We start from the raw sequence: 26,740 nt of genomic DNA, 5'->3' as shown, positions 1-26,740 counted from the left end.
TTGCAAAAGAGTTCTCCAATGTTTTCTCAGTTAGCCATTTAAAATGATATCAGGTTAGTAAACAAAATGGGCCTTTGGGACATTGGATGAATGGTTGCTGATAATGGGCAATGTAGATATTGCATTAAAGATCAGCCACTTCTTTCTACAACAGTCAAGAACCCTTTTGCAATTATGTGAACACATAATGTAATCTGAAAACTGCTGCCCTGATTAAAGTGCCCATATTATGCTCATTTTCAGGTTCATAATTGTAATTTGAGACTGTATAAGAATAGGTTTACATGGTTTAATTATCAAAAAACACCATATTTTTGTTGTACTGCACATTGCTGCAGCTCCACTTTTCACCCTGTGTTCAGGTCTCTGTTTTTGCTACAGAGTGAGACATCTCACTTCTGTAACATCTTTGTTGTCAGTCGCACATGCTCAGTAGCTAGGTATGGATTACAATTGCTAGCTAGCTATTTCTCTAACTGCAGTCAGTACAAGGCAGAATTAGCCGGGAGACTTCTTCTAAACGAGGACGCACTTCACACTTTGTGTGGAATACCTGCAGAACAGGGACATGGAAGTAGTTCTTTTGTAGATTAAAGTGGACTAGTGTGTGTTGTAGCAGTGTTTTGCCATTGAGAACGAGGGGGCTAAACGCTAGCATGGTTCAGCCCCCTCGTTTCAGCTAGTGATGTAGAAAGCCGTGCAGATTTTGAACAGCTCACCATGAGACTGAAGGCAGGACACATTCAGAAACCGTATCTCACTCAGAACACCATGGATGTTTTTTCAAAGTTTGTATGCGTGTGGAAACACCAGAGACACAAAATAACACCCCAAATCCCAGAAAAAGGGATTATGGGCACTTTAAAAAAACAATGCAACTGATCTCAGCTGGTATTCTGTCTGTAATGGAGTGGAATGTAAATTTCTAAGTGACCCCAAACTTTTGACCAGTAGTGTAAGTTTACCGACTCTCATATTTAGGAGATACAACCATAAATTAAGCTTTATGCAGAGCTTGGTGCTCGGTGTAAGGAGGCAGGTTGGTGGATGAGTCAAACAAATACAGGACTTTCACCCAATAGACCGGGATTAATTTCCCGTTTTAAAAATAAAAGTAAACGGTGAGTTTGTAATTTATTGTCAAAAATGTTGAGATAACTCACAGGGCCGTATATCCTCCTCATTACAATGACAGCCATATCAACCCCCACATGGTCCTTTATTGCTGCAGAACAGTGAAAACTTCACCTACCACCCCTTTTAGAAAATATCCAGTGAAATACTGACTCTCAGATGGCAGTTATTTTGAGCAAAAAGGCATAAATAGCTTTTCTGAATGACGCCCAGCAGGCTGATAAGTTTCCTGCTGGCCCTCAGGCAAAGCCCCCCAGCAGCCTGCACTCATTACCGCCTCGCTCGGGTTAAGCCGTGGATCCACCTCTGCCTCTCTTCCCAATTACCTCTCCATCCAACGTGGGCAAGCCAAGAAAAAGAAGGCCAGAGCACAGGCTGACACGCTGTCTGGCTGCACCAAGCCTGCAATCACACCAGAGCAGAGAACAAGCCAAGTTTTTCTTTCTTTTCTACACAGGTTGTGTAAAGCAGTGATTCCCAACCAAAGGTACTTGTACCCGTGGGGGTATATCTGCAGTTGCCAGCAATACAGTACGTGGAAAGATTGTTAAGTAGCTCAACTAATTTCAAGAAAAATAAATAAATGTGATTTGTTTGGAAGACTATATCCACATACTAACATGAACTTAATTGTAACACCTGAACATGTATCTAGTCATGTTTCTGTCTAATTGTCAAGCAAATTTTAAGAGCGAATAAACCAGACCACGCAAAGCTTAGTTTTGTCACAAGTTGACTTTACGCATGGTTGTAGATTGCAAACCAGCTTGCTAAATTAGAGAGTTTAGAAGTTAAGTTCTTTGGCTAAATGGAGAGAGGTAGCGTTGGACAAGTTCGCCACCTGTGCAGAATACAGAGTTGTGGCAGAGACATTTGGTGTCAGCGAGCCAACCGTTCACCGCTGTGTATACGCGGTGTGCACGGCCATACGATTCCAGCTGTTGAACCAATTCATCAACTGTATCTGTATGAGGCCCAGGCTACAGCACCCAGCAACTCCACTACGCACCTTGTGCCACAAGTGTACAGCGCACTGGATGGGACCCGTATCCCGATCATAGGGCTGGGTGATATGGAGAAAATCAAATATCACGATATTTGTGGCCAAATACCTCGATATCGATACCGCACCAATATTGTAGTGTTAACTATTGGGGCTTTCACAAAATATTTACACAATGAGATTTTTGATCAATCATCAGTAATATGGATATAACAACTAAGTGGGGAAAAGGAAAATGATAGAACAGCTAGAACAGTCTGGTAAGTTCAGAAAATGACATCACTTTACTGTAATGCAGCCTTTAAAACCAGGAAAAGACACTTATGCCATATCATGATATTACGATATCCAAAATCTAAGACGATATCTAGTCTCATATCACAATATCAATATAATAAGAGAAGAGACTTCAGATACATTATTAGGGGACCACTAAGGCCTATGTAAAAAAGACTTCAGATACAGTATTAGGGGACCACTAAGGTCTATATAAAAGAGACTTCAGATACAGTATTAGGGGACCACTAAGGCCTATATAAAAGAGACTTCAGATACAGTATTAGGGGACCACTAAGGTCTATATAAAAGAGACTTCAGATACAGTATTAGGAGACCACTAAGGTCTATATAAAAGAGACTTCAGATACAGTATTAGGGGACCACTAAGGTCTATATAAAAGAGACTTCAGATACAGTATTAGGGGACCACTAAGGCCTATATAAAAGAGACTTCAGATACAGTATTAGGGGACCACTAAGGTCTATATAAAAGAGACTTCAGATACAGTATTAGGGGACCACTAAGGCCTATATAAAAGCAGCCAAAAAGCAGCATGCCATAGGACCTTAAAAATTGCCAGTTTAATTGTGTAAAATATTTAAAAATATCCTCTTTTATGTAATGAATAGTGTTAAACATTCGAAACATACTTTACATTGGGAATTAATGAACCTCAGACCGAAAACGTTGGGAGCCGCTGGTGTGAAGACTCACTCAGGTCTGTGTTTGATTTGTAGGTATCTGGAGGAGATTCATCAACATCTGCTGCAGCTGGAGCGTTGACACCTAGATGATAGTTTTTATAACAATTAATCAAATGGCTTGCTGGGGTGGGAAAGGCAGACGTGAGCCAAAATGTGCATTTTTAGTGTCCAATTATCTGGGCCAGATTCTCTCGGTGCCTCCATAATGACATGTAAATCATCCAGCATTCATTTATCTTTTAACATTTAGGTAATTTATGTATCAATGTTTTTTTTTCATTCACTTTTTCTTTAGCTGGAACTACTTTCTGATGAGCCATCTGGCCAGTACATGTGTGTCTCCAGCTGCAGACTAATGAGCGTTGTACTGTAGGTGGAAGGAAAACAAGCGGCCATCATTTCTGTCACATCTCACCGTTAAATCCAAGCGAGATGTGATGCGTGCATGTATAGGGTTTAACCTGTTTTTGCCTAGAAATGTAGAATGTGTAACATGTTGAAAATATACAGCATCTCACAAAAGTGAGTACACCCCTCACATTTTAGTAAATATTTCATTATATCTTTTAATGGGACAACACTGAAGAAATGACACTTTGCTACAATGTAAAGTATTAAGTGTAAAGCTTGTATAGCAGTGTAAATGTGCTGTCCCCTCAAAATAACTCAACACACAGCCATTAATGTCTAAACCACTGGCAACAAAAGTCAGTCCACCCCTATGTTAAATTCCCATAGAGGCAGGCAGACTTTTATTTTGAAAGGCCAGTTATTTCATAGATCCAGGATACTATGCATCCTGATAAAGTTCCCTTGGCATTTTGGAATTAAAATAGCACCCCCCACACATCATCACATACCCTTCACCATACCCCCCCACATCATCACATTAGATCTCAGTGCTGCATTTGACACTATTGACCATACAATCCTGTTACAGAGATTGGAACACTTAGTCGGAATTAAAGGAATTGCACTAAGCTGGTTTAAGTCTTATTTTTCTGATCGATCTCAATTTGTTAATGTTAATGATAAATCCTCTAAGTACGCGAGGGTTATGCATGGCGTTCCACAGGGCTCAGTGCTTGGACCAGTTTTGTTCTCCTTGTATATACTTCCTCTTGGTAATATCAGTAGGAAACACTCAATTAACTATCACTGCTATGCGGACAACACCCAATTATACTTGTCAATCAAACCAGACAAAACAAGTCAGTTAGCTACACTTCAAGCATGTATTAAAGATATAAAATCCTGGATGACCTATAATTTTCTGATGTTAAACTGTAACAAAACTGAAGTTATTGTGCTGGGCCCTACACACCTCCGAACTTCATTATCTACAGATATAGCTACTCTGGATGGTGTTGTCCTGGCCTCCAGCACTACTGTCAGAAATCTAGGAGTTATTTTTGATCAGGATATATCCTTTAACGCCCATCTAAAACAATCATCGAGAACAGCCTTTTTTCATCTTCGTAACATTGCCAAAATTAGGGATATCCTGTCTCAAAACGATGCGGAAAAACTGGTCCATGCATTCATTACTTCCAGGCTGGACTATTGTAACTCTCTACTGTCAGGTTGCTCAAATAAGTCCCTTAAGACTCGCCAGCTGATCCAGAATGCTGCAGCACGTGTTCTGACGAGAACTAAGAAAAGAGATCATATTTCTCCTGTTTTAGCTTCTCTGCATTGGCTTCCTGTAAAATACAGGATTGACTTTAAAGTCCTTCTCCTGACCTACAAAGCCCTAAATGGTCAAGCACCATCCTATCTAGAACAGCTCTTAGTACCTTATTGTCCCACTAGAGCACTCTGCTCCCAGAATGCAGAGTTACTGGTGGTTCCTAGAGTCTCCAAAAGTAGAATGGGAGCCAGAGCCTTCAGCTACCAGGCTCCTCTCCTGTGGAACCAGCTCCCAGTCTGGGTTCGGGGGGCAGACACCATCGCCTCATTTAAGAGTAAACTGAAAACTCTCCTCTTTGATAAAGCTTATAGTTAGGTTAGATATGGGTCTATGGTGGAGTGAGGAGTTGCAGCGTCTGCCTAACCCGGCCCACCTGCTTCTCTTCGTAGTCATCAGATTTATTGATCATATAATCAATAATATAGTGTGAGTTGAGGGGGGCAGGTCAGTACAGCCTCTCATCAATGTTTTCATTTGTTTCCTTTTGTATGCATCCTGTCCCAGAACTGCTTGTTACTAACCTAGCTCCGGAGTCCTTATGTTTCTTCTTCGCAGAGCTATGCTCTGCGATTCCCTTCAACACCCGGTCGCGTCCTGCTGCGTCTGCTACACCCACCCATGCTCTGCAGCGCCACGTTTCATCCCGCAACGTCCTGCTGTGACATGAACTACAACGACTACCTTCAAAGTCACTGTTCCACTATCTTTAATGCGACTGTTATCACCTTCACACCCCCAACCGGCCCCGTCAGACACCGCCTACCAAGAGTCTGGGTCTGCCAAGGTTTCTTCCCAAGAGGGAGTTTTTTCTCGCCACTGTCGCAATAGCCATTTATAATGCTTGCTCTTGAGGGAATTACTGTAATTGTTGGGGCTTTGTAAATTGTAAATTATAGAGTGTGGTCTAGACCTACTCTATCTGTAAAGTATCTCGAGATAACTCTGTTATGATTTGATACTATAAATAAAATTGAATTGAATTGAATTGATACCCTTCACCATACCTAGAGATTGGCATGGGGTACTTTCCATAAAATCATCTCTCAATGCAAATCAAACTAGCCAATCTCTAAGTATGGTGAAGGGTATGTGATGATATGGGGCTATTTTAATTCCAAAGGCACTGATAAATAAAGTAATAAAGTAGGACTAGCCAGAAGGACTAGCCAGGCCTTCCTCCACAGCACTGTGGAGGAAGGTCTGGCATTGCTTGACTAGCCTAAATAATAGGGGTGGGAATCACCAGAGGCCTCACGATACGATATCATCACGATACTTATGTCACGATCCGATATTATTATATTTGCAATTTATTACCTTTTTTCCAACTTCAAATTTTTCCCAATTTCAAATGATGTCTCCAAAAGGAAACTTTGTCAACCTCTGTTTTATCTAAATAGATAAATTTCTCTGTCTGTTCGTCTCACTTTAAATTTATTGCTGCAAAATGGGGATTATCAAGCAGACAGACTGACCAACACATATATAATAATAGATCCATACTTGGCATCTGTGTATCGATACAGTATTGCCACGGAAAAGATTGCGATACTACGCTGTATTGATTTTTTTCTTTTCACCTTTTATCGGCTAAACTCAACAAGCAACGGCTGCTGAAATGGCCGACAGGTCGCGTCAATGTGACCGGTCATCATGTGACCTGCTGGCAATCGCCTAATTTCATCACATCATACAAATTGTTGTGCATAAGTTTTCATACGATACCAAACAAACCCGTTCGTGAGAATGCGATACCGGACACACAGCTTCAGAAACATCTGGCTGTGGGGAACAAATGTCTGAATATTCCTTTTATATGTTTGTATCACACCTCCGTGTTGTGTTTGAATGATTACATCTCTCAGCTGAGGCTGGAAGCGTCTCGCTGAGCATCATCAGCGGTGCAGCAGGCAGTCAGCGGGCCCGCCGTTCAAACAAAGTCACCAGGAAGCTCCACCTGAGTGCTCAGGCTCACAGACAGGCAGACAGGGAGCAGCATGCAGATTAAACAAACACCCCCCTCCCTCCACTGCCTGCTGCACCGCAGGAGGGGTGGAGGAATGAATTATTCACACATACAAATTCACACAAGCACTGAGACTGTGTATCATGCATGCCTCACTGGGTAAGGTAACAGGGTTGTGTTTAGGTTGAATATATATATATATATATATATATATATATATATATATATATATATATATGTATGGAAGAGATGAGATACATGAGCATTGATAACAACTAACAGTATAAAAGGAGAATGTGTTTCATCAGCTTTTACTTATCTGCAACACAAAGCGAAATGAAGCACAAAACACCACTTTTTATTTGTTATTATAAAGCATCTAGAGCCTGTATGAATGTAGTAGTAGTATTAGTAGGGACAGGGCCTGGAATAACATAAGCCAATGACAATTGAGTGATTCCTTAGTTGTTTTTTGCCACTGTTCTTTCATGTTTCAACCAAGTAAAAAAGATAGATAGATAGATAGATAGATAGATAGATAGATAGTTAGCTGGGTGGATGGGTCGGTGGATGGATGGATGGATGGATAGATATATAAGATAAATCAATAGATGGATAGATGGATGGATGGATGGATGGATCGATAGATAGATATATAGATAAATCGATAGATAGACACATGGATGGATGGATAGATAGATAGATAGCTAGGTGGATGGATGGATGGATAGAAAGATGGATAGATAGATAGATAGATCGATACATACATACATACATACATACATACATACATACATACATACATGGATGGATGGATGGATAGATAGATAGATAGATGCATGGATGGATGGATAGATAGATAGATAGATAGATAGATAGATGGATAGCAAGAAAGATAGATAGATAGATAGCTGGGTGGGTGGATGGATGGATGGATGGATGGATAGATGGATGGATAGATAGATAGATAGATAGATAGATAGCTGGATGGATAGATAGATAGATAGATAGATAGATAGATAGATAGATAGATAGATAGATAGATAGATAGATGCATGGATGGATAGATAGATAGATAGATAGATAGATAGAAAGATGGATGGATAGATAGATAGATAGATAGATAGATAGATAGATAGATAGATAGATAGATAGATAGATAGATAGATAGATAGATAGATAGATAGATGGATGTGCATTCCCTGTATTTCACCTTTATGAGGCAAAAACAAAAAATAGAAATTGGCTGGTAAAAAGCCTGTGTACACCGACTGGTGGCCAAAAAAGTGAACTTCAAGTATACATATGTGTACACACACATATGTATACACACACACTGACAAGTGTAAAAAGCTGTATATATATATATATATATATACAGCTTTTTACCCGCCAATTTCAGTTTTTTGTTTTTGCCTCATAAAGGTGAAATGCACAAGCATCGTTCTTGAACTTGTATACAGTATGTTTATATATATATACATATATATATATATATATACACACACACACATTTACATACTCTATTACAAGTAATACATGCTATCCTCCAAATATAAGTAAATGTACCTACCAAATAGTTCCTACAAAAGTATAGTAGTATATTCTTTACAACCATAAATGATTGACAAAAAATGTTTTTGACATAAGTGTCTGCTTTGTTTTGTTTGCTTTTGTTTTTTTGGATGGGGAATTTTCTAATAGCTTTAGAAATAATAACAATTTTGATAATCTCCACTTTGAAAATGTAGCATTGTTGATGAGCTTTTAGTTTGAAGGCTTTACAGCAGAGCAACTACCAGAAGGCTTTTATTCCAAAGGTCACAACGGAAGTTGAATTTGTGTTGCTATGGGTACCGAAGGCATGTCCCGCCCTACTCTGCCTTACTCTGCCTCTCATTGGCGTACCGTGGTAACCCTAACCAATCTCACTCCTCATGCCTAAACCTGACCAATCCAACCAACGAAGGCGACGAGTATTAGCCAATCAGAGGCAGAGTAGGGCGGGTCATGCCTTCGTCATCCTAGGAAACGCAAAATGTTCAACGGAAACCCACGACGCTGCTGTTGGGAATATAGCTAACGGTGCTAACGGCTAGTCGCTTTAGATGATTTAAGAGCTGCAGTTACCACAATTGTGTCGCATTTTAAGTTTCCGACCTGTAGATATCCTTCAAACTGACATAAATTTTAACTTTGATAAACGACGAGTCCGAATTCAAGTTTTTAAACATGATTTCGCTGGCAGCTAACGTTAGCTACATAGCCATCTAGCGTCAGCTAGCGGTTGCCTTAACAACAGAGAGGAAGCTAAACAAACTCGGCTCACAAGCTCACAGCTAGCGGGCTAGCTCAATGCTAGGGGGCTAAATGAGTCCAAGGAATTGCTTTAGTCTTTTATTATTTAGACATTTAGCTGTGTGACTGGCAGACCGATCATGGCGGAGGACGGTAGACGGGGAGATGAAGAGGACCGCGGTCCCGGAGCAGCGCACCAGCTGTTTGTAGTAATGGAGTGTTTGCTGGAGAAGTTGAAGGTGTTGAACTACGAGGAGGAAGTTCTGGCTAAACACAACATGAAAAATATGTCCAGGTGAGAAATGTCTTAACAAGTAACAAGGTGCCATTATAATGTTCAGGCGCAGCACCAGAGCCGTTTTTGGACTTCTTTAGCACGTTTTGTTGAGTGTTATTTATTCATTATCTGCTCTAGCTTTTCCAGTCTTTTAGACACAGATGTGGGAATAATAATGGTCCAAAATAGGGTATACGTGCAGTTTAGTGTCCCAAATTATTTTCAAAAATCTGAGTGTCCAAGTGAGGGTACAAGCGGCCTGATATGGGTTTCCTCAGGAGAGGAGCTCGGAGTAGAGCTTCTGCTCCTTCGCGTCGGAAGGAGCCAGTTGAGGTGGTTCGGGCATCTGGTAAGGATGCCCCCTGGGTGCCTCCCTAGGGAGGTGTTCCAGGCACGTCCAGCTGGGAGGAGGCCTCGGCGAAGACCCAGGACTAGGTGGAGGGACGTCCAGCTGGGAAGAGGCCTCGGGGAAGACCCAGGACTAGGTGGAGGGATTACATATCCACCCTGGCCTGGGAACGCCTCGGGATCCCCCATTCGCAGCTGGTTAATGTGGCTCAGGAAAAGGGAAGTTTGGGGTCCCCTGCTGGAGCTGCTCCCCCCCGCGACCTGACCCTGGATAAGTGGATGAAGATGGATGGATGGATGGATGAGTGTCCCAAATGATGAGGATCTTATTTGAGACAGGTTGCCATAACCCTAACCATAACCCAAACATCTGATAAACTGGTGGTTTAGCAGGTTCATAATTAAGGACATTGTATGTGACGATTTCATGCATGTCTTCCCCCTCTCTCTCTCTCTCCCCTTTCTCACCTAGCTGTCCTATCAAATAAAGGCAGAAAAGCCCAAAAATAATCTTGAAAAACAACTTTTTTTCGTGAACGATTTGCCCCTAAACTCCTCCGCCAAATATGCTACCTACGTCATCCACAAACCCAGGGAAAACACTGTAATCTGGAATACGTCACTATAGCTATAGCTGTATGTAAAAAAACCCTGTTCCTTTAAGTTGAACCGGTGCAATATATTTACAGTATAATCAAAAAAATAAAAACCTTTTATTTATGTAAAAAAAAAAAATTAAACACGTGTTACATAGATCCTCAGAGGGGGAGAAACAAAAACACATGCCAGGACAATATAATAAAAAAGAATTGGGCATCTCAAAAGGAAAAAGAGTTTGATCCATGAAGATGACCCAAATGAATGAAGAGTTGTTAAAGGTGCCCTGCCACACATATTTCATTACTTTGTGGTAATGTCTGAAGTTCTACCATGGACTTGGTAACATTTTTTGTGGATAAAATGCCTTGGTTACCTTGTTTCAAGCCATTCTAGCGTGGTATAGAACGCCTACAGGAAGACTCAGCTCGATTTCTGCCAGTTCTCATTAATATTCCAACAAGCTGTTTGACTCTGATTGGCTAACAGCTAGCCAATGAGAGCCTGGCTGTCAGAATCCTTTACCCAGCCCAACTGGGCGAGCTCATGAATAATAATGAGCTCAGGCAACATGATGTCAGACTGACCGGCTTTTGTGATTGGTCTGATTTCTCTGCTTATTTCTTTTTAGTGGCTAGAGCTGACAGAGGAGGTAGCAGTTCATTTTCACATTCACCACATAACACAAACACATATGGACCTAACATATTTCAAAAAATACAAGTAAAAACTAGGGATGGGCGATTATGGCCTAAAATTCATATTGCGATATACATTGCAGCCTCTTGCGATAACGATATATATCGCAATATATAAATTATAATAGAACCATTTCAGACCAGGTTACGTCAACCCTAAGGAAAACCAAACTGCTAAATATATATATATATATATATATATATATATATATATATATATATATATATATATATATATTTTTTTTTTTTTTTTTTTTTTTAAAGAAAAGAAACATAGTATGTAGTTTTGAGAATATTTATTGTTCAAAACTGTAATTATACAAAATAATGTTGCAGATAAATAAAATTCAAGTAGTACACTAGTTGCAGAGACTTTGACAAAGAAAAAGCTTAAAGTATTGGGTGTCTTCTCTTTAGTGCAAATCATTCTAAAAAGCACTACACTTAGTTTAATACACTTAGTTAGTTTAATACACTTAGTAAGATAGTCCTTGGTTCTTGAATGCCACCCAAGATGCAGAGAACAGGAAAGTTAAGTTAAGGAACAGACACTGTACTGAAAATACTTTCAGTATTAGGCAAAGATGCACAGATACTTTAAATAAAAACATATTTCAAACAAAATTTCTTACCTGCAGCCTAATGTAACGCATTTTAGCGCGCACACACACACACACACAGAAGAGTCTGGACTTTTCCCGGTGGGCCGATCTGATAATAGTTATACATTGCAAGTTGTTAGCAACACCATCCGGCGGCCTGGCGCCGCTGCCTGCTGGTCAAACTGTGCAGCCTCTGCTCAACCCGTACGGTAGAGGCCGTAATCGTCCCGGTAAATTTTTTGGTCCCACTCCGCCGCTGCACACGTGCGCACAAACGGCTGTATGTTCAGTCCGGTGTTTGCAGACGTTGTACTTCCCCGTACAACGTCTGCTAACACCGGCTGCCAAGATTCCAGTCGTCCGTTATATAGTGAATAGTCAGGCTGGTGAAAGGCTCGACCGCAGCTCCGTTGTAGCGGCTTCAATCCAAACCAAGTCCAAATAATGGATGTTGCACCGGTCTTTTTCACCAGCTCCTTGTATCTCTTTTAGTCATGTTTAGTCAAGATGACGATGACGCGTTGCAGCCGGTTGCAGCTCGTGGCTCTAAACTTCGCGGGTAGATTGCGTCATCAACATGAATAATTGCGATAGTGCAATATAATTAAAATCTCTATTGTAGGCCAGTTTTGTATCGTTTATATTGCATATCGTCTATATCGCCCATCCCTAGTAAAAACGGTTTTGTATGGCAGGGCACCTTTTAAGAACCAAAGCTACAGAAAGCTACCAGTCAAATATGGAGAATAACATTCTTCCTGGCTGTCGCCTCCTGTTTGATCTCCCGTCTTGTTTCCCCTCCACCAGGCATTACTTTGTCTCCAGTCCATATCTGGCGTGCAACTCGGGCGAGCAGTTCTTCATGTTCACCATCATCGCGGCGTGGCTCATCAACGAGGCAGGGAGGCCGTTCACCGAGCCTCAGGAGTACGACGAACCCAACGCCACCGTGTCCAACATCCTGGCAGAGCTCAGGGCTTTCGTAAGTGACTCTTAACTCTCAGATGTGTGTGTGTGTGTGTGTGTGTGTGTGTGTGTGTGTGTGTGTGTGTGTGTGTGTGTGTGTGTGTGTGTGTGTGTGTGTGTGTGTGTGTGTGTGTGTGTGTGTGTGTGTGTGTGTGTGTGTGTGTTAACCATCGTGTTGTCTTCCATTGGACCGTGCACTTGCCGTCCTCTCGGGTCAAAACTGAAAACTTTTTGTCTCTTTTTTTCGACCCTTTTGGTGCTTTTTTCAATGTTTTTGGCCCCTTTTTCCCCCTGTTTTACGTCCTTTCACTACCAGGTATGAACACCACTAACACCAACTTATTACTAGTTTTACACTTATTTGTGGAATTCATGGTCAATACACCTCATTTATATGAAATTATACCTAATCCTGGAGATAATAAATAGAAAAAAAGCAAAAATTATGATTAATTCCGACTAATAATAAAGGAAGGAAAATCACAGACTGGTCAACATTCAGTGAGGATACTGTTTCGAAACATTTATTTATATATATATATATATATATATATATATTTTTTTTTTTTAAATGCAAAAAAATTGAGCAAAACACCCAGAATTCAATGAAAGTAGAGATCTGATCTTTTGTTGTTCTTGCAATGCGCGTTGTATGGAATCATCTGTGTTATTTTGGGGTGATTACAATTGGGTAGTAACAAAGAAACCCATATTTCTGATATAGACATTTAGAAAACGGGTCAAAAAAATGTGTTAATTGCTTACATTAGCCAAAGTCCTAAGGGGTATAACTGTGTTAATTTAAGCAAAAAGACAATGTTTTATGACAATAAAGAGACGCATACTTTACTTTATAGGCTGTGTAATTGTGTTACTACATCATCTGGGCAAGCAAAAGATGTATCCTGGCATTCATTCCAAAGTTCATTTGTTTGAATGAGTAATACATGTTTTTAAATTTGACTGAAGGAGACAATTATATTGTTAATCGCAATTATTTCTCAGGCAGTAAATATTGGAATTGTTACAGCTCTACTTAACTCTCAGATCTGTGTGTTTTTGACTCTGTTAAAATCCTAAAAGCTATTTAGAGACGAGGCTTTAAAAGACTTTAACCTTCTGAGTACAGTCGAATAACGTGTTTGCGGTTCTGGATTTCAGATTAGGCGGTTGTACAGATGTTGTCTTATTTTTTCAGGAACAAATTAAGATACAACTTTTTAGATTAGATTCAACTTTATTGTCATTGTTCAGAGTACAAAGACAAGGAAATGCAGTTTCCGTCCAACCAGAAGTGCAAAAAGAGCAGAAAAGTGCAATGTGATATACAAAGTATAGACAGGACAAGAGATATAGTGCAGTGTAGACAGTAGTGTACAGTTGGTTTATAGAATGTGGTTTAGAGTTATGTAAATTAAATATAAATATGTGCAGCGTATTAGCAGTTACCCTATAAGAGCAAAATACATATGGCTATGTAATATGAACAATATGTAGAGATATGTGCAATGTAGTAGCAGGAACATTGTAATAGTGGTAAGAATAATATAGATATGTGCAGTGTATTATTATAAGACAAACACAATAAATATGGATATTCAGTATGAACCATATAGACAGTTATGTACAGCTATGTGCAGTGTGGTAACAGTACCATTATAAGAGTAATCAGCTAATCTCTATTGCAATAGGTGTGCAGATTTCATTTTGAACATACATTTTATCCTTACTGGCATGAAAGTGCTTTTTAAAAGTCTTCATACGCAACCGATATTTAAAAAAAAACGAAATATCAACGCAGACACACTTTCTGACAGCTAACACTCGGTTTTCACGTCTCACTCGCATAATTGAGCGTCTGCTTCTTGTAACTCTCCCCAAAAAAAAGCTCTTAAAAAGTTAAAAAGTCTCACATTTATCCTTGATCAAACTTGCAGACGCTCTGTAACTTGACAGATGAATATTGAATAAAACGAATGAATGAAACATGTTAACGATGAATAAAATATATTTTCAGAGTGTGTTTGATCCTAACCTTAAACTCGGTCGACTCAGACTCCTGTTATACAGTAAAGAAGAGGAATCACTTGTGTCATCACTGTGTCTGTCAGGGGGTTAAGGTGGACTTCCCGCCCTCCAAACTGAAGTCCGGTTCAGGTGAACACGTCTGCTTCGTGTTGGACCGGCTGGCTGAAGAAGCCCTGAAGAGGAGGGGCTTCTCCTTCAGAAGGTACTCAAACATTTCCCATTCCTGTCTCACTTCTTGGCTCTCTTTTTGGTTTTAACCTTATGAACTAATCCTGCGTTCCTTTCTCAAAAGCATTCACAGTTTTGATTTGGACATTTTCAGATCACATTCTGATATTAAGCTGTAAAGATGAATTTGAAACAGGCTATTATCTTTACATTAGGGCTGCACGATATGAGGAAAAATATGCGATAACCTTTTTGAACATCGCGATAACGATACAACTTTATAATCTGTTTATTCAGGGTTTCTGCGGGGTCTTAAAAAGTATTGTGTTCTAGGTCTTAAATCATTTTACACAGGTCTTAATTTTCCTACGCTGATTCTAATTGATTTTTATTCCCTGGTGTTGTAATTCTCTCTGTGGCTAGTCCGAATATAACTCGCGGTATTATGACTAAAAATGAGACCAACATGCAACTTATATTGCAGCCAATCAGCTGTCGTGTTATTGGTGCGACTCTCTTTTGGATTATAACATAAAACTGATTTTATTCTTCAGCTTTGGGGAAGTGTAAATTCAGAGATACTTGGCTTGAAAAAAAACTTAATTTAGAGCCAATTTCAAGACATTTGAGGACGTCATCTTGGGCTTTTTGGGAAACACGAATGCACATATTTCACCATTTTCTCATTTTAGAGACCAACAACCATCCATCCATTCGTCCAGAGATTAATCAGCTGTGATAATAATCCTTAGTTCCAGCCCTAAAGTCTCCCACAAACCTGAGGAAAACACTGTCAATCATACTGAACAGTGAATATGCTTTGCCTATGTATCTGCCTTTGGTTTTTTGATCGAGGAGAAGCTGATTGTGCTCCTGTCCTTTCTCCTCTCCGCAGACCAAACTACCCAACAGAAACCACAGAAGAAGAGTCCGTGCTAGAGGACGACGCAGAGCTCACACTCAGCAAAGTAGAGGAGGAGATGATCGTGGGTGTCCCACCTTTTATTTAACTGTATACGTAGTACTCCTCATCCTAAAAAATATACGTAACTTCAGGGTTCCCGCAGGGGCTTAAAAGTCTTAAATTCAATATTCTTAAAAGAAAGCCATAAAAGTCTTACATTTCGTTCACAAAGTATTACATTTTGTTTTGTGTGTGTGTGTCTGTGTACGTAAATACGACATTACAGGTACTGTTTACGTCAGTGAAAGCATGCCAGAGGCGAATAGCTGCGATGCGTAAATTCATCCTGATCGCGCGCCTGGCCATTCATACCGGACGCATATTTGAGTTTATTTATGAAAGGGGACAGCGCAAAATTATAAAACAAATGATTTCCCATGGGTTAAAAAAGCCAGAATTAGCCAAAAGGCTATTTTACATCTGCAGTCCCCGCCAGTCACAGGTCAAGTGTTTCTCCGTTGGTTGTCAATGTATGGTCTCTCTCTCTCTCTCTCTCTCTCTCTCTCTCTCTCTCTCTCTCTCTCTCTCTCTCTCTCTCTCTCTCTCTCTCTCTCTGTTTTTTGATAGTCATCCAATAACAACCCCTACCACCTCCAGCCAGGCCACTCCCACCTGTCTATCTGCCTGCCTGTCTCTCTCTCTTTGCGTCCCTGATCGCATGTCAAGACAACTAAAATCACCATAAACCTGGCTGTGTTATTTTGAAATGTCTTTTATTTTGGTAAAGTATCCGGCTGCACTGTGGTCTTCTTGTATGTGATCACCTGCCTGGCTCGGTGCATTCGTTTTGCGGAAGAAATAGAGGAGACGCCGAAACGATGGTTTCAGCGCGCGGTTCGCGCCAAAATAAAAATAGTTTACGAGCCCGGTGTGTTTTCACTGTTAAGCTCATCAAGTATTTGTTGTGTGTGATCTCAGGAGGAGCCTGATGATGAGGAGGAGAACGTGATGGACCTGGAAGCTCTGAAGCTACGAACCACTCACACTGTAAGTTCACCTGCAGATGTGATGCAACGTTAACGTTTACGATAACAACATTACTTGCGGTACACAGATATTACAGTGTACTTACATGTAGTTCTCCCTTTCTGCTAAAAAACAACAAATTGCTTGTTGAATTTGAAAACCAAAGAGAATCATTTCAAACATTTTTTTTTATTAAACAAATTGAATTGAGCATAAAATGCACCACAAAAAAAAAGTAGTTTTCTACTCATACTCTTTTTCAACTAACAAAAAACATCCCTAAGGCTACGTTCACACCGCAAGTCTTAATGCTTAATTCAGATTTTTTGCTCAGATCTGATTTTATGTCTGTCTGTTCACATGACCTTTTTAAAATGTGGCCTATATCAGATTCCAGTGTGAACTGTTTGTGGTTTTCGAACTGACCCGCATGCGCAAAAGACGTTAATTAATAACCGTAACCGTAAAGCCGTAATGTTAATGAGCCGGTGCTGAGGAGGAGAAGAATGAAGAGAAAGAGAGGCAAATTGGCTGTTTTGGTCTTTTTGCGGGTTTATGGCTGCAAATTGACTCCAGAGGTCTGTGTGGAGGCAGAGAGGAAGCCAGGAGTGGTGGGACAGCGTTGGGAATAGCTTCACAGAGACGCAGTTTATTCAAAACTTAGCCTAAGTCTTTTGTTTATTGCACAAGTTGAGAAACTAGAAGTCAAAATGTGCACCCAGCAAAACATAAAAAAAACTAATGTTTTACTTACTGATTTGTAGCTTATTTTGTCATTTGGTTGTTTTCACAGCTAAAAAATAAACGACATATTGTGCAGCCATGTTGTTTGTTCTCTGACAGGAAGCAGAACCCTCCTCCAAGCCGGACGAGATTCTTGAGTCCACGGTTGATGCAGCAGAGTGGAACCTGGAGGTGGAGCGAGTCCTGGCCCAGCTCAAAGTTACCATCAGGACTGACAACAAGGTACACGCTCACCTGAGCACCTTTTTATCGGTTCTCTGAGCCGGCTTTACTCATGATCTGAATTTCCCGGTGTTTGGTGTTTTTAAGCCCCCAACGTCGTCTTCCAGGCAGCGCTGCCTAAGCTGAAGGAGAAAATGGGAAACTGATATGAGAGTATAACTTAGGAAGTCTTTCTCCTGAAACTTTCATGAGTTCATGTTTAGAGTCAATCAGATCAAAATCAAATCCATATATTTTACTATGTTTTAACAGCTGTATACTACTATCCCTGTATGGATGTGAAATGAATGCTATCATTGGGAAACATGAACTAACACAAACAATACGCCACAGAACTTTATTTTTTATTATCCATAAGGCAGTGGTGGCCTAGGGGGTTAAGGAAGCAAGCTTGTGATTGGGAGGTCACCGGTTCAATCCCCATCCTCATTATCACCACTGAGGTGCCCTTGAGCAAGGCCCTTAACCTCCAACCGCTCAGTGGCCAGCAGGTTAGACTGTGGTCGTACTGGGCAGCTTCCAGGTATGAATGTGGAACAGTGTGAATGTGATCAGGTTGTCGTTGCAAATGAGATTTTTTTACAGCGAGATATAACAGAAGAAGAATATAAATAAACTGCTTCAAAGTAGATTTTAGGTATCGGATCGGTGCGTATACTCCAGTACTTTCCGATACGGATACCAGCATTTTAGGCGATATCGGAGGCTTTTAGATACTGGTATCGTATCGGAACATCTCTAAAAAGCATCAAGTGGTAAGTGTCTCCGTGCAGATTTGGCCCAAAGCAAAATATGGTATTAAAATATTGTCTCATAGATCAGCTGTGATTATGACTCTAACAATATGTTTCTGTCAGTTTAACCAAATGAGCATTAAATTAAAAGAATGTTGTATGTACAAATGTGCAAATAAATATCATGAATCTCCGTATGAAATCTGCAGTTTGAAGGATTTACAACCTTTGTGGACAAACTGAGACAGCTGCTGTAGTTTCCCAGCATGCTCTCTGTTGTGTTGCTACTGTTGACTTGTTTTTGATCACTGTGTGTGTGTGTGCGCGTGTGTGTGTTGGTCTGCAGGACTGGAGGATCCACGTGGACCAGATGCATCAACACAAAGACGGGATCAAGTCCTCGCTCAAAGAGGCCAAGGTGCGTTCAATGACCTGCTTGAATAATAACGGCAGTGATGAGTATTTTAAAGGGAGACGCTACAGGCAAAAACATTTTCAATATTGAGTTTTTGGGCTACTTTTGCTTCCATATCATGTCTTATTTTAGACTAATGGGGGAAAAAAACACCCAAATACACATTTAGGTGTTTATTTTACTACACTTTGTCTATTTGTCTGTAGATTTCTCCTAAATTCAAGTTAGCAGTAGGTGATGCTTCATTTGCAACAGTTTGGAGAACTTTTAATACAAAAAAAAAATTGTCTTAATGTCTGTAATCAACCGGGGAAGTTTCATGATGATATCTGTTATTTAAATGTTATTAACCTTATTCACCTGTAGAGTCAAATGTTTGAATTTTACAATCCACATCTTTAAAGGTTTTGTTTTCAGACTCTGAGCCAGAAATCTCAACTTTAGTAAAACGTACACTAGGGCTGAAGGATTTTTGAAAATAATCTAATTGCGATTTTTCCCCCAAATATTGCGATTGCGATTCGATATTCGATTATTTTTTTAAGCTCTTCGTTTTCTGTATTATTCAACAAAGACAAACAATAAATCATTGTATAGTATGAACAACACACAATTACACACTAGACAGTTACATACATACATACGAACACATACATACATATATATATATATATATATATATATATATATACACACACATATATATATATATATATATATATATATATATATATATATATATATATATATATATATATATATATATATACATACATATATACACACACACACATATATATACATACACACACACACATGTATATACATACATACATACACACACACACACACACACACACAACCGCTAATCAGAGCTAGCTCGTTGCCAACCGAGCCTTCAGTTCTGCGTGCCTGTATCCATTAACTGCATGTATGGACTCAAGCCCGAACAAAACCCTTCATTTTATTAAACTGACTGTAAAAGTTTTAAACTTCAACTCAGAGTTGTTTGAATGACAGAGATCAGCTCAAGGTACGGTGTAGCGTTAGCGTGCTAAGTTGATGCTTTCTCTGCGTAGTGCAGACTGATTTGCTCTCGCGAGTCATCAAATCGAGACCAAATCGCAGCCTTTGCGATTAGGAAATCGCATTTTAACATATCGCGATATTATCGCAAATGCAATTAATCGTTCAGCCCTAACGTACACACACCAAACTTTCCACTTTCATTCCTATCTACATTTTGAAGCTTTTCACACAGGGGTTAGTTCAGATATCACTCACAACCTGATTTATACAACATTTTAATCCTAAAAACTTGAAAAAAATATTAGTTTTTTACGGCTGTTGACAGTGTTCTGAACCTGGCTTTATCCAATGTTTAAATTTCTGTTCTGGAACTTTTACGCACATATTGTGGTGACCAATATACAATATAGAGACATTCACTGGAGACTGCAGCTCCTTTAAATAAGAAGCTCACTGTGATGTGGGGCTGTTGTTGGGACACTATTTCAGGCTGTGTGGTTTGTGAGCGTACGCTGTGTAACCTGAATCTGTAAACTGTGGATTAAAAATGGGAGTAAACAGACTCAACTGAATTTAACTTCTGTCTTGTTTGTGCCGCACTCCCACAATATTATATATAAATATATTTGCACATATTTAATAAGATGATGCGCCATTTGCATATTTCAACCTAACATTTACAAAAATATAATGCTGATATCTATTAGCTGCAATATTTCCCTGTTTACCTGCAGTCTGTCCTTAACTGGAGTCTGTCTGTGTGAGTCTGGCTCCACCTGCTGTCTCTTTCTTTAATTATTGACAATCTACATCCAATACCATCTGCACACTTTTTAATATTTACTTCACTACAACGAGCCTCTGCTGTGTGACTCCTTCTTTACTTCATACACAACAGATACGGCAAGATACTGCAGTACTACTACTTATAAAACACTGTGAATACACTCAGTGGTGTAGTGTAGTTTTTTGTAGTGAGTATACTGTAATTGTTTTCCCTCCCAGCATTAGACTCGCCTGTCCCAGAGCGACAACCCCATAGGTTTTTTGTAACGTTACTGTGTAAAGCATCAGCCTGATCTGGCTCATTTTCTGTAGTTTCTGTAACTTCATGGGCCGGCTTACCAAAACACTGAGAGCAACATGATATCATGACTTTGCGTTAACATACACGCCCACTTTATTAAGCCAAGTGGCGTGTTATCTGTACGCATTTTGAGCACCGTATACAGCAGACGGGTTGGGTTTAGGAAAAGAAGAAAGCAACGGTTGAGTTTAGGATCCCCGATTCCGGTCTCCTAGGTGAAAGTCCTGTGTTTGACCCATCCCCCCCCCCCATCCAACCTCCCTACGCGGATTTTCTCCCTTTCATACTACTCGCTACGGCGTGAATTGACACGCAATCACAAGGTAATGTAAGTCAATGGAGGCCAAACAGTGTTGATAAACACGCTAAAAAGCGATTATGCATCTTGTTAAAACGCCAATAATGGCATACGAATTGGCGTGTCATACACAATCCACTTCATGAGATCAGTCTGGAGAGAGTGTCGTTTAGCTTTGTTTTCGTTTCATATATCTACTTCAGTGATTCACGTAAGTTAATTTCAAATTTGCGCAGAGAATGACGTCCAAGAAACTAACACAGACGGGGTGAATTTATGAGCTTAAGTGTGAAAGTTCTCTCACAAACCAATCATCGTTACATAACATTATCCTGATGTTTTTGTAAGTGAGTATAGAGAACTCCTTGAACTTTCCTAGTGGGTATACTGTGTATACCTGCATATCACGTAGACTACAACACTGAGTACACTGCACCAAGTATTCATGTTTCCATTGCACACATGCTCTTAATTAACTCCCTGCATTAAGTTCCTTTGAGAAATGTTATTGAGCTGCATCGTTTTTAGTTGAAATGACCAATAACGTTGAGCTTGAATGGAAGGTAATCAAGAATCACACCCAGAAATGTATTTTCTGTTTTTATTTCAGCATTATGTATCATTATATTTACTTGTGTATTTATTTAGCGCTTTCCAAAAAGCATACGTTTGGTTTTGTTTAAATGTAATGATAATTATTTTTTTTTATTATTATTAAGTCAAACCATATTTTTAGCTTACTTATTTCTGCTGTGACCAACCCCCAAAATCTGCTGCAAGTTTTTCCCCAGAACAGAAAATATAAATTAAAATGACACCCTCCTTCCAGGTAATAATCCCTTTTAGAAATGGCTTGTTTTTATAGCCTGGGAAAACCCTGACAAACTTCCAGCAAATTTGAGATTTGCTCTGCTAGCCCGTCTGGCCAAGAGCCCATTCAAGCCCATTTCCAATTTTTCCAAATCGAGGCACCAGGCTATTGTTTTTACTGAACAAGTCTCCTGCAATACAGCAGAAATGTTAACATAGAAAGAAATTGATGGACTGAGGGTGAAAAACGGCAGCAGTATTCTCCTCTAACACTGAAAACATCCTTTTCTAATCTTCAGTTGTGTGCTGTTTTCCTCTCGTGTCTCTGCAGAGCTACCTGGACAAGCTGCAGGAGGACATCGGTAAGACTCTGGAGAAGGTGGGCAGCAGAGAGAAATACATCAACAACCAGCTGGAGCATCTGATCCAGGAGTACCGCAGCGCTCAGGCCAAACTCAGCGAGGTGAACACCAAAAACTGCAATGTGATAACTTCCAGCTCAAGGGTTTTGAGGTTTTAGGAAACAGTGGAAACAGGAAATACATCTTGTTCTGCTGTCACCTCTTTCACATGTGGGCAAACTTTTGGAAATATAAATACTTGTGTTTTGTGTTAAGCCCAGTTCAGACCAAAGATGCGACAAAACCTTTCTACTAGAAATGCAACTGTAGCAAGTTTCTCACTATCACTATCCTTATCCATATTTTAAGACGCTACAAGTGATATATTCAGCTACAAAAAGCCTGAAAGTCTGAAGTTAGAACGAAAGTATAGTGAGTTGTTTCTATGGAGATGATACATCATCTTTTTGCCCCGCATTGGTTTCATGACGTTGCAGTCCCGCGCGTTGCAAGTAGTCGGAAGTGTTAACTAGTCTCGTGGCAAATCTTTGGTGTAAACAGGCTTTAAGTCTACGCAGAAAGCTAATAACAAACCTGTTCTCCACCAGGCAAAGGAGCGCTACCAGCAGGCCAGCGGAGGGGTGACTGAGAGGACCAGAGTCCTGGCAGAGGTCAGTGAACACATCACACGTTCTCATGTCACTCTACAGTCAAGTCCATGTGGAGAAAGATCCCCAAGAGTTTGACACATCTTTAGAGGGTCTTTCGTCTTTCTTATTTTGAAACATCTTTGGGGCCCTATTTTAACGATCTAAGTTCACGTTGTGAAGCGCCTGGAGCAGGTGTGTTTAGGGCGTGTCCAAATCCACTTTTGCTAGTTTGACGGCGGAAAAAAGGGTCCCTGTGCCAGGTGCATGGTTCTAAAGCAGTGGTTCCCAACCTGCGGTCCGGGCACCCCCAGGGGGGCGGCAAAGATCACAGGGGGGGCGCGAGTCTTTATCTGGTTTGAGGTTGAGGAAAAAAAAAATATTTGCACATGTTAAACAAATTATGATAAAACACTAGAATATATAATGTATACAAAAGTCTGTATGAAAACTATATATTCTGTTGTATCCTCGTCTTTCCTGCCGCCACGGTATCACTTTTTTTTATGAATGAAACATGGCGGAGAAACATAACAGTGCTGATAACTCCTCTGTATCAAAAAATAAAGTAAGGCTCTATCTCGAGAGTTACCTCAACTTTGGTTTCGAGGGGGGCTCAGCTTTTCTTAGACATGAGTAGGGGGGCGCCAAGGAAAAAAGGTTGGGAACCACTGTTCTAAAGGGTTGTACTTAGTGTCTTCATTAATCAGAGGTGTGTTTTGGGCGTAACATGCAATCAACCAATCAGAGATCATCTCCCATTCCCTTTAAAAGCCAGGCGCGTTTGGACCTTGGAGCATTGCTGTTATGATGGAGGATTTGCACCGTAATATTTTTATTTGTAATCTACTGCATGTGTGTGTGCTGCTGTGTGTCCCTGTGTGTGTAACAAGCATAGTGTGCACGAGCCTAGGATCATTTTACTCATGCTCTGTTAAAATAACAATGAAATGCTGCATTATTTACTTTAGACCAGGTTTTTGTTGGTCAATCAAAACAATGTCAATGGAGGAAAAGTAAAAGAAGGCAAACAATCTGAGAATAAATACTGTTAAAGATCCGGGTCATAATCCGCAAAATGTCTTTTCTGGCTGTCGGATTCATTTCAAAGCATCAGAACTGGCTGGATTTCATCCTTTTCTCAGGTATTTCAGTATTAAACTAACTCCAGTGATGCTCTGAATTTGTACTTGCAAAGCTTCTTTGTGAGCTTATATCTGTGTTTCTCTGTTTCAGATCAGTGAGGAGCTGGAGAAGGTGAAGCAGGAGATGGAGGAGAAAGGCAGCAGCATGTCTGACGGAGGTGAAACTGATGACTGAATCTGTCTACGTTTAGCGTTAGAAATGAACTGTATCTGTATTTAGATGGATAGATGGATAGATAGATAGATAGATAGATAGATAGATAGATAGATAGATATGCGCTTTGAGTGTCTATGATAAAGCGCTATATAAATGTAATAAATAATAATAATACTTTGTTGATCCCCAAGGGGAAATTCAAGGTCCCAGTAGCTTAAAGACGTCACACACAACATACACATAAATCATAAACAGGATGATAAAATGACAAATCCACATGAATAATATGGACAATAAAAGAAAAGATACTAAATAAAAATCCACATGAATGTACAAAGGGATGTATAAGCATGAGAGGCTTGCAGTGACAGGGCAGGGACTGACCCTGTGGTTCAGTCTGCATGGTTAAGTGCTCTATGAGAGGGGGTGTCATGGTGGTAGTGCAAATAAGTCCAATAGTGCAAGGATAAAGTCTAGAGACCAGCATTAAATATGGACAATATAAGAGAATAATGTAGACATAGTAATATAAAAACTATAGCCGTGCAATGATAAAGTTTAAAAAAAGACAGCATTAAATATGGGCATTATAAGGGAATAAAGTAGACCGTAGGATAGACACAAATCAACAGTCAATTTAGTACTGAGCGTCTGTGTGCGTTCGTTCCCTCAGCTCCGGTGGTGAAGATCAAGCAGAGTCTGACCAAGTTGAAGCAGGAGATCGTTCAGATGGACGTGAGGATCGGCGTGGTCGAGCACACGCTGCTGCAGGCCAAACTCAAAGAGAAGTCCAACATGACACGCGACATGCACGCCACCAACATCTCCGAGCCCGTCGCCGGGCCCTTCGCTTAGGTTCACCTCCACACTGGGCACCTGAGCCAAAACAAAAACCTAAATCTCACGTGAACTGAAAGGGCTGAGGCGCTCGATGTTTGAGCCCTAAAACTTCCTGGAGTTTCATTTTGAAAACTTTGTTCTTCAAAAAAAAAAAATGTTTGTATTTGCAGCAGCATTAGGCCTAAGTCATAAAAACATTTGGAGTTGAACAGTTATTCCATTTGGCTCTTTGTCCTGAATGTCCCTTATTGTGTATCTTTTTTTTTTGTGTATATGAACATAAAATAAATTTGTATAAAGATAATTTCTGGCTTCATGAGTAGTAACGACAGCTCACTTTATCTGCAGGTTTTTAGGCTGATAAGAACCTTTGATAATAAACATCATTGTGTCAAACATCACGGTAAATGATGACATTACAGCGCACTGTTGTCTTCAACTAGAAAACTTAACAGACTTTGAGGGAGCGTTAGAGAAACATGGAGCCGTCAAATCTATGGTTACAAGAAGTATTTTACAACTAAAAACTAGAGATAAAAAGATATAGAGCAGCTTTTAACTAAGGCCTCCTGAACGCTGGCTGCGTGGTGTTTTCTACAGTTTGTCTTTACACACCAGAAACATGTCTGATGAGGCGCGGCTGCTGCTAGCCTTGTCTGTACACATGGTTGTTTCTTCAACTTTATTTTGTCAATATTTTTCTGATTACAGCAAAGACCAAGTCGGCAGTATTGACGGCAAAATAGACTACAGAATATTTCCTTCTGTATTGACAGGTGCAATGTTTGAAAATGGATAATTATTTATTATTATTATTTTAAATTACATTTAAATCTGCATTTATGTCATAACCTAAACACATTCAAACATCAACATGTCATTTATTAATATGTGTTTGTGTCAAAATGACATCTTTTTGTATTCTATTTTCCCTGGAAATGCTTTCAACATGCTTGCGTGTGGCGTGAAAAATAGGCGTCTGTTCTGTCTATTTCTAGCATACACGCGTTTCCGGCATTGAGACATGCTTGTCACGCAGGCAGTGTGCAGGAGGCCTAAGGCTTCATTTTAAATGAGGAAACTCTTCGTACTGGAATGTAGAAAAGCTTACCAACTTCCTCCTCCTGCTGTCAAACACATCACGCTCCACTCTGTTTAGAGTAATTTCTGTATTTCCTTGTTCTTTCCGCTTCAGATAAAACAGTGAGTGTAAACCAACATGTCATGAAGTGCAATAGCTGACAGGCCCCATTCACTGCACCAACACACTGCACATTTGTTGTGATTAGAAACTGTCCGATTGTTTCACATATCATGGTCAGTGGTCTCAAACATCTGTGAGTCAAAATGAATTAATCTTAAAAAAAGATCTCCAGGAACCATCACCTTATTGTGGTGGAGAGGTTTGTGTGACCCTATGAACCTGAGGGCTGTGTTGTCTGGAGCTTAGTGCTCCTGGTAGGGTCTCCCATGGCAAAGTGGTCTCAGGTGAGGGGCTGGACAAAGAATGGTTAAAAAACCCTATGATGGTAGAGTTACTTCTTCTGTGCTAGTCATGGATAGTCTATAACAAACACCATGT

The 26,740-nt window shown here is 40.0% G+C and overlaps 1 protein-coding gene across 4 annotated transcripts in view; it reads left to right on the top strand.

Annotated features, from left to right (window-relative positions):
* The first annotated feature begins 8,783 nt into the window (after positions 1-8,783).
* The window catches only part of ift57 (intraflagellar transport 57 homolog (Chlamydomonas)), a 30,767-nt gene continuing 12,810 nt past the window's right edge, over positions 8,784-26,740 (top strand). Inside the window, exons 1-11 of one of the 4 annotated variants that reach the window (XM_028592441.1) lie at positions 8,784-9,370; positions 12,405-12,579; positions 14,675-14,793; positions 15,655-15,745; positions 16,642-16,710; positions 17,533-17,655; positions 18,736-18,807; positions 22,360-22,491; positions 22,978-23,040; positions 24,253-24,319; positions 24,992-25,068. In XM_028592441.1, the coding sequence (XP_028448242.1) occupies positions 9,216-9,370; positions 12,405-12,579; positions 14,675-14,793; positions 15,655-15,745; positions 16,642-16,710; positions 17,533-17,655; positions 18,736-18,807; positions 22,360-22,491; positions 22,978-23,040; positions 24,253-24,319; positions 24,992-25,068 (1,143 nt within the window). In that variant the 5' untranslated portion in view covers positions 8,784-9,215. Of the gene's footprint in view, positions 9,371-11,734; positions 11,828-11,950; positions 12,157-12,404; positions 12,580-14,674; positions 14,794-15,654; positions 15,746-16,641; positions 16,711-17,532; positions 17,656-18,735; positions 18,808-22,359; positions 22,492-22,977; positions 23,041-24,252; positions 24,320-24,991; positions 25,291-26,740 lie in introns of those variants that run through there. The other 3 variants (XM_028592440.1, XM_028592444.1, XM_028592442.1) reach the window with 3 other exon arrangements.

Source organism: Perca flavescens, chromosome 12, assembly GCF_004354835.1.
Source record: "Perca flavescens isolate YP-PL-M2 chromosome 12, PFLA_1.0, whole genome shotgun sequence".
NCBI classification, from domain to species: Eukaryota; Metazoa; Chordata; class Actinopteri; order Perciformes; family Percidae; genus Perca; species Perca flavescens.
Note: the sequence above shows the minus strand (reverse complement) of the source record. Positions and strands in the feature narration are given on the sequence as shown.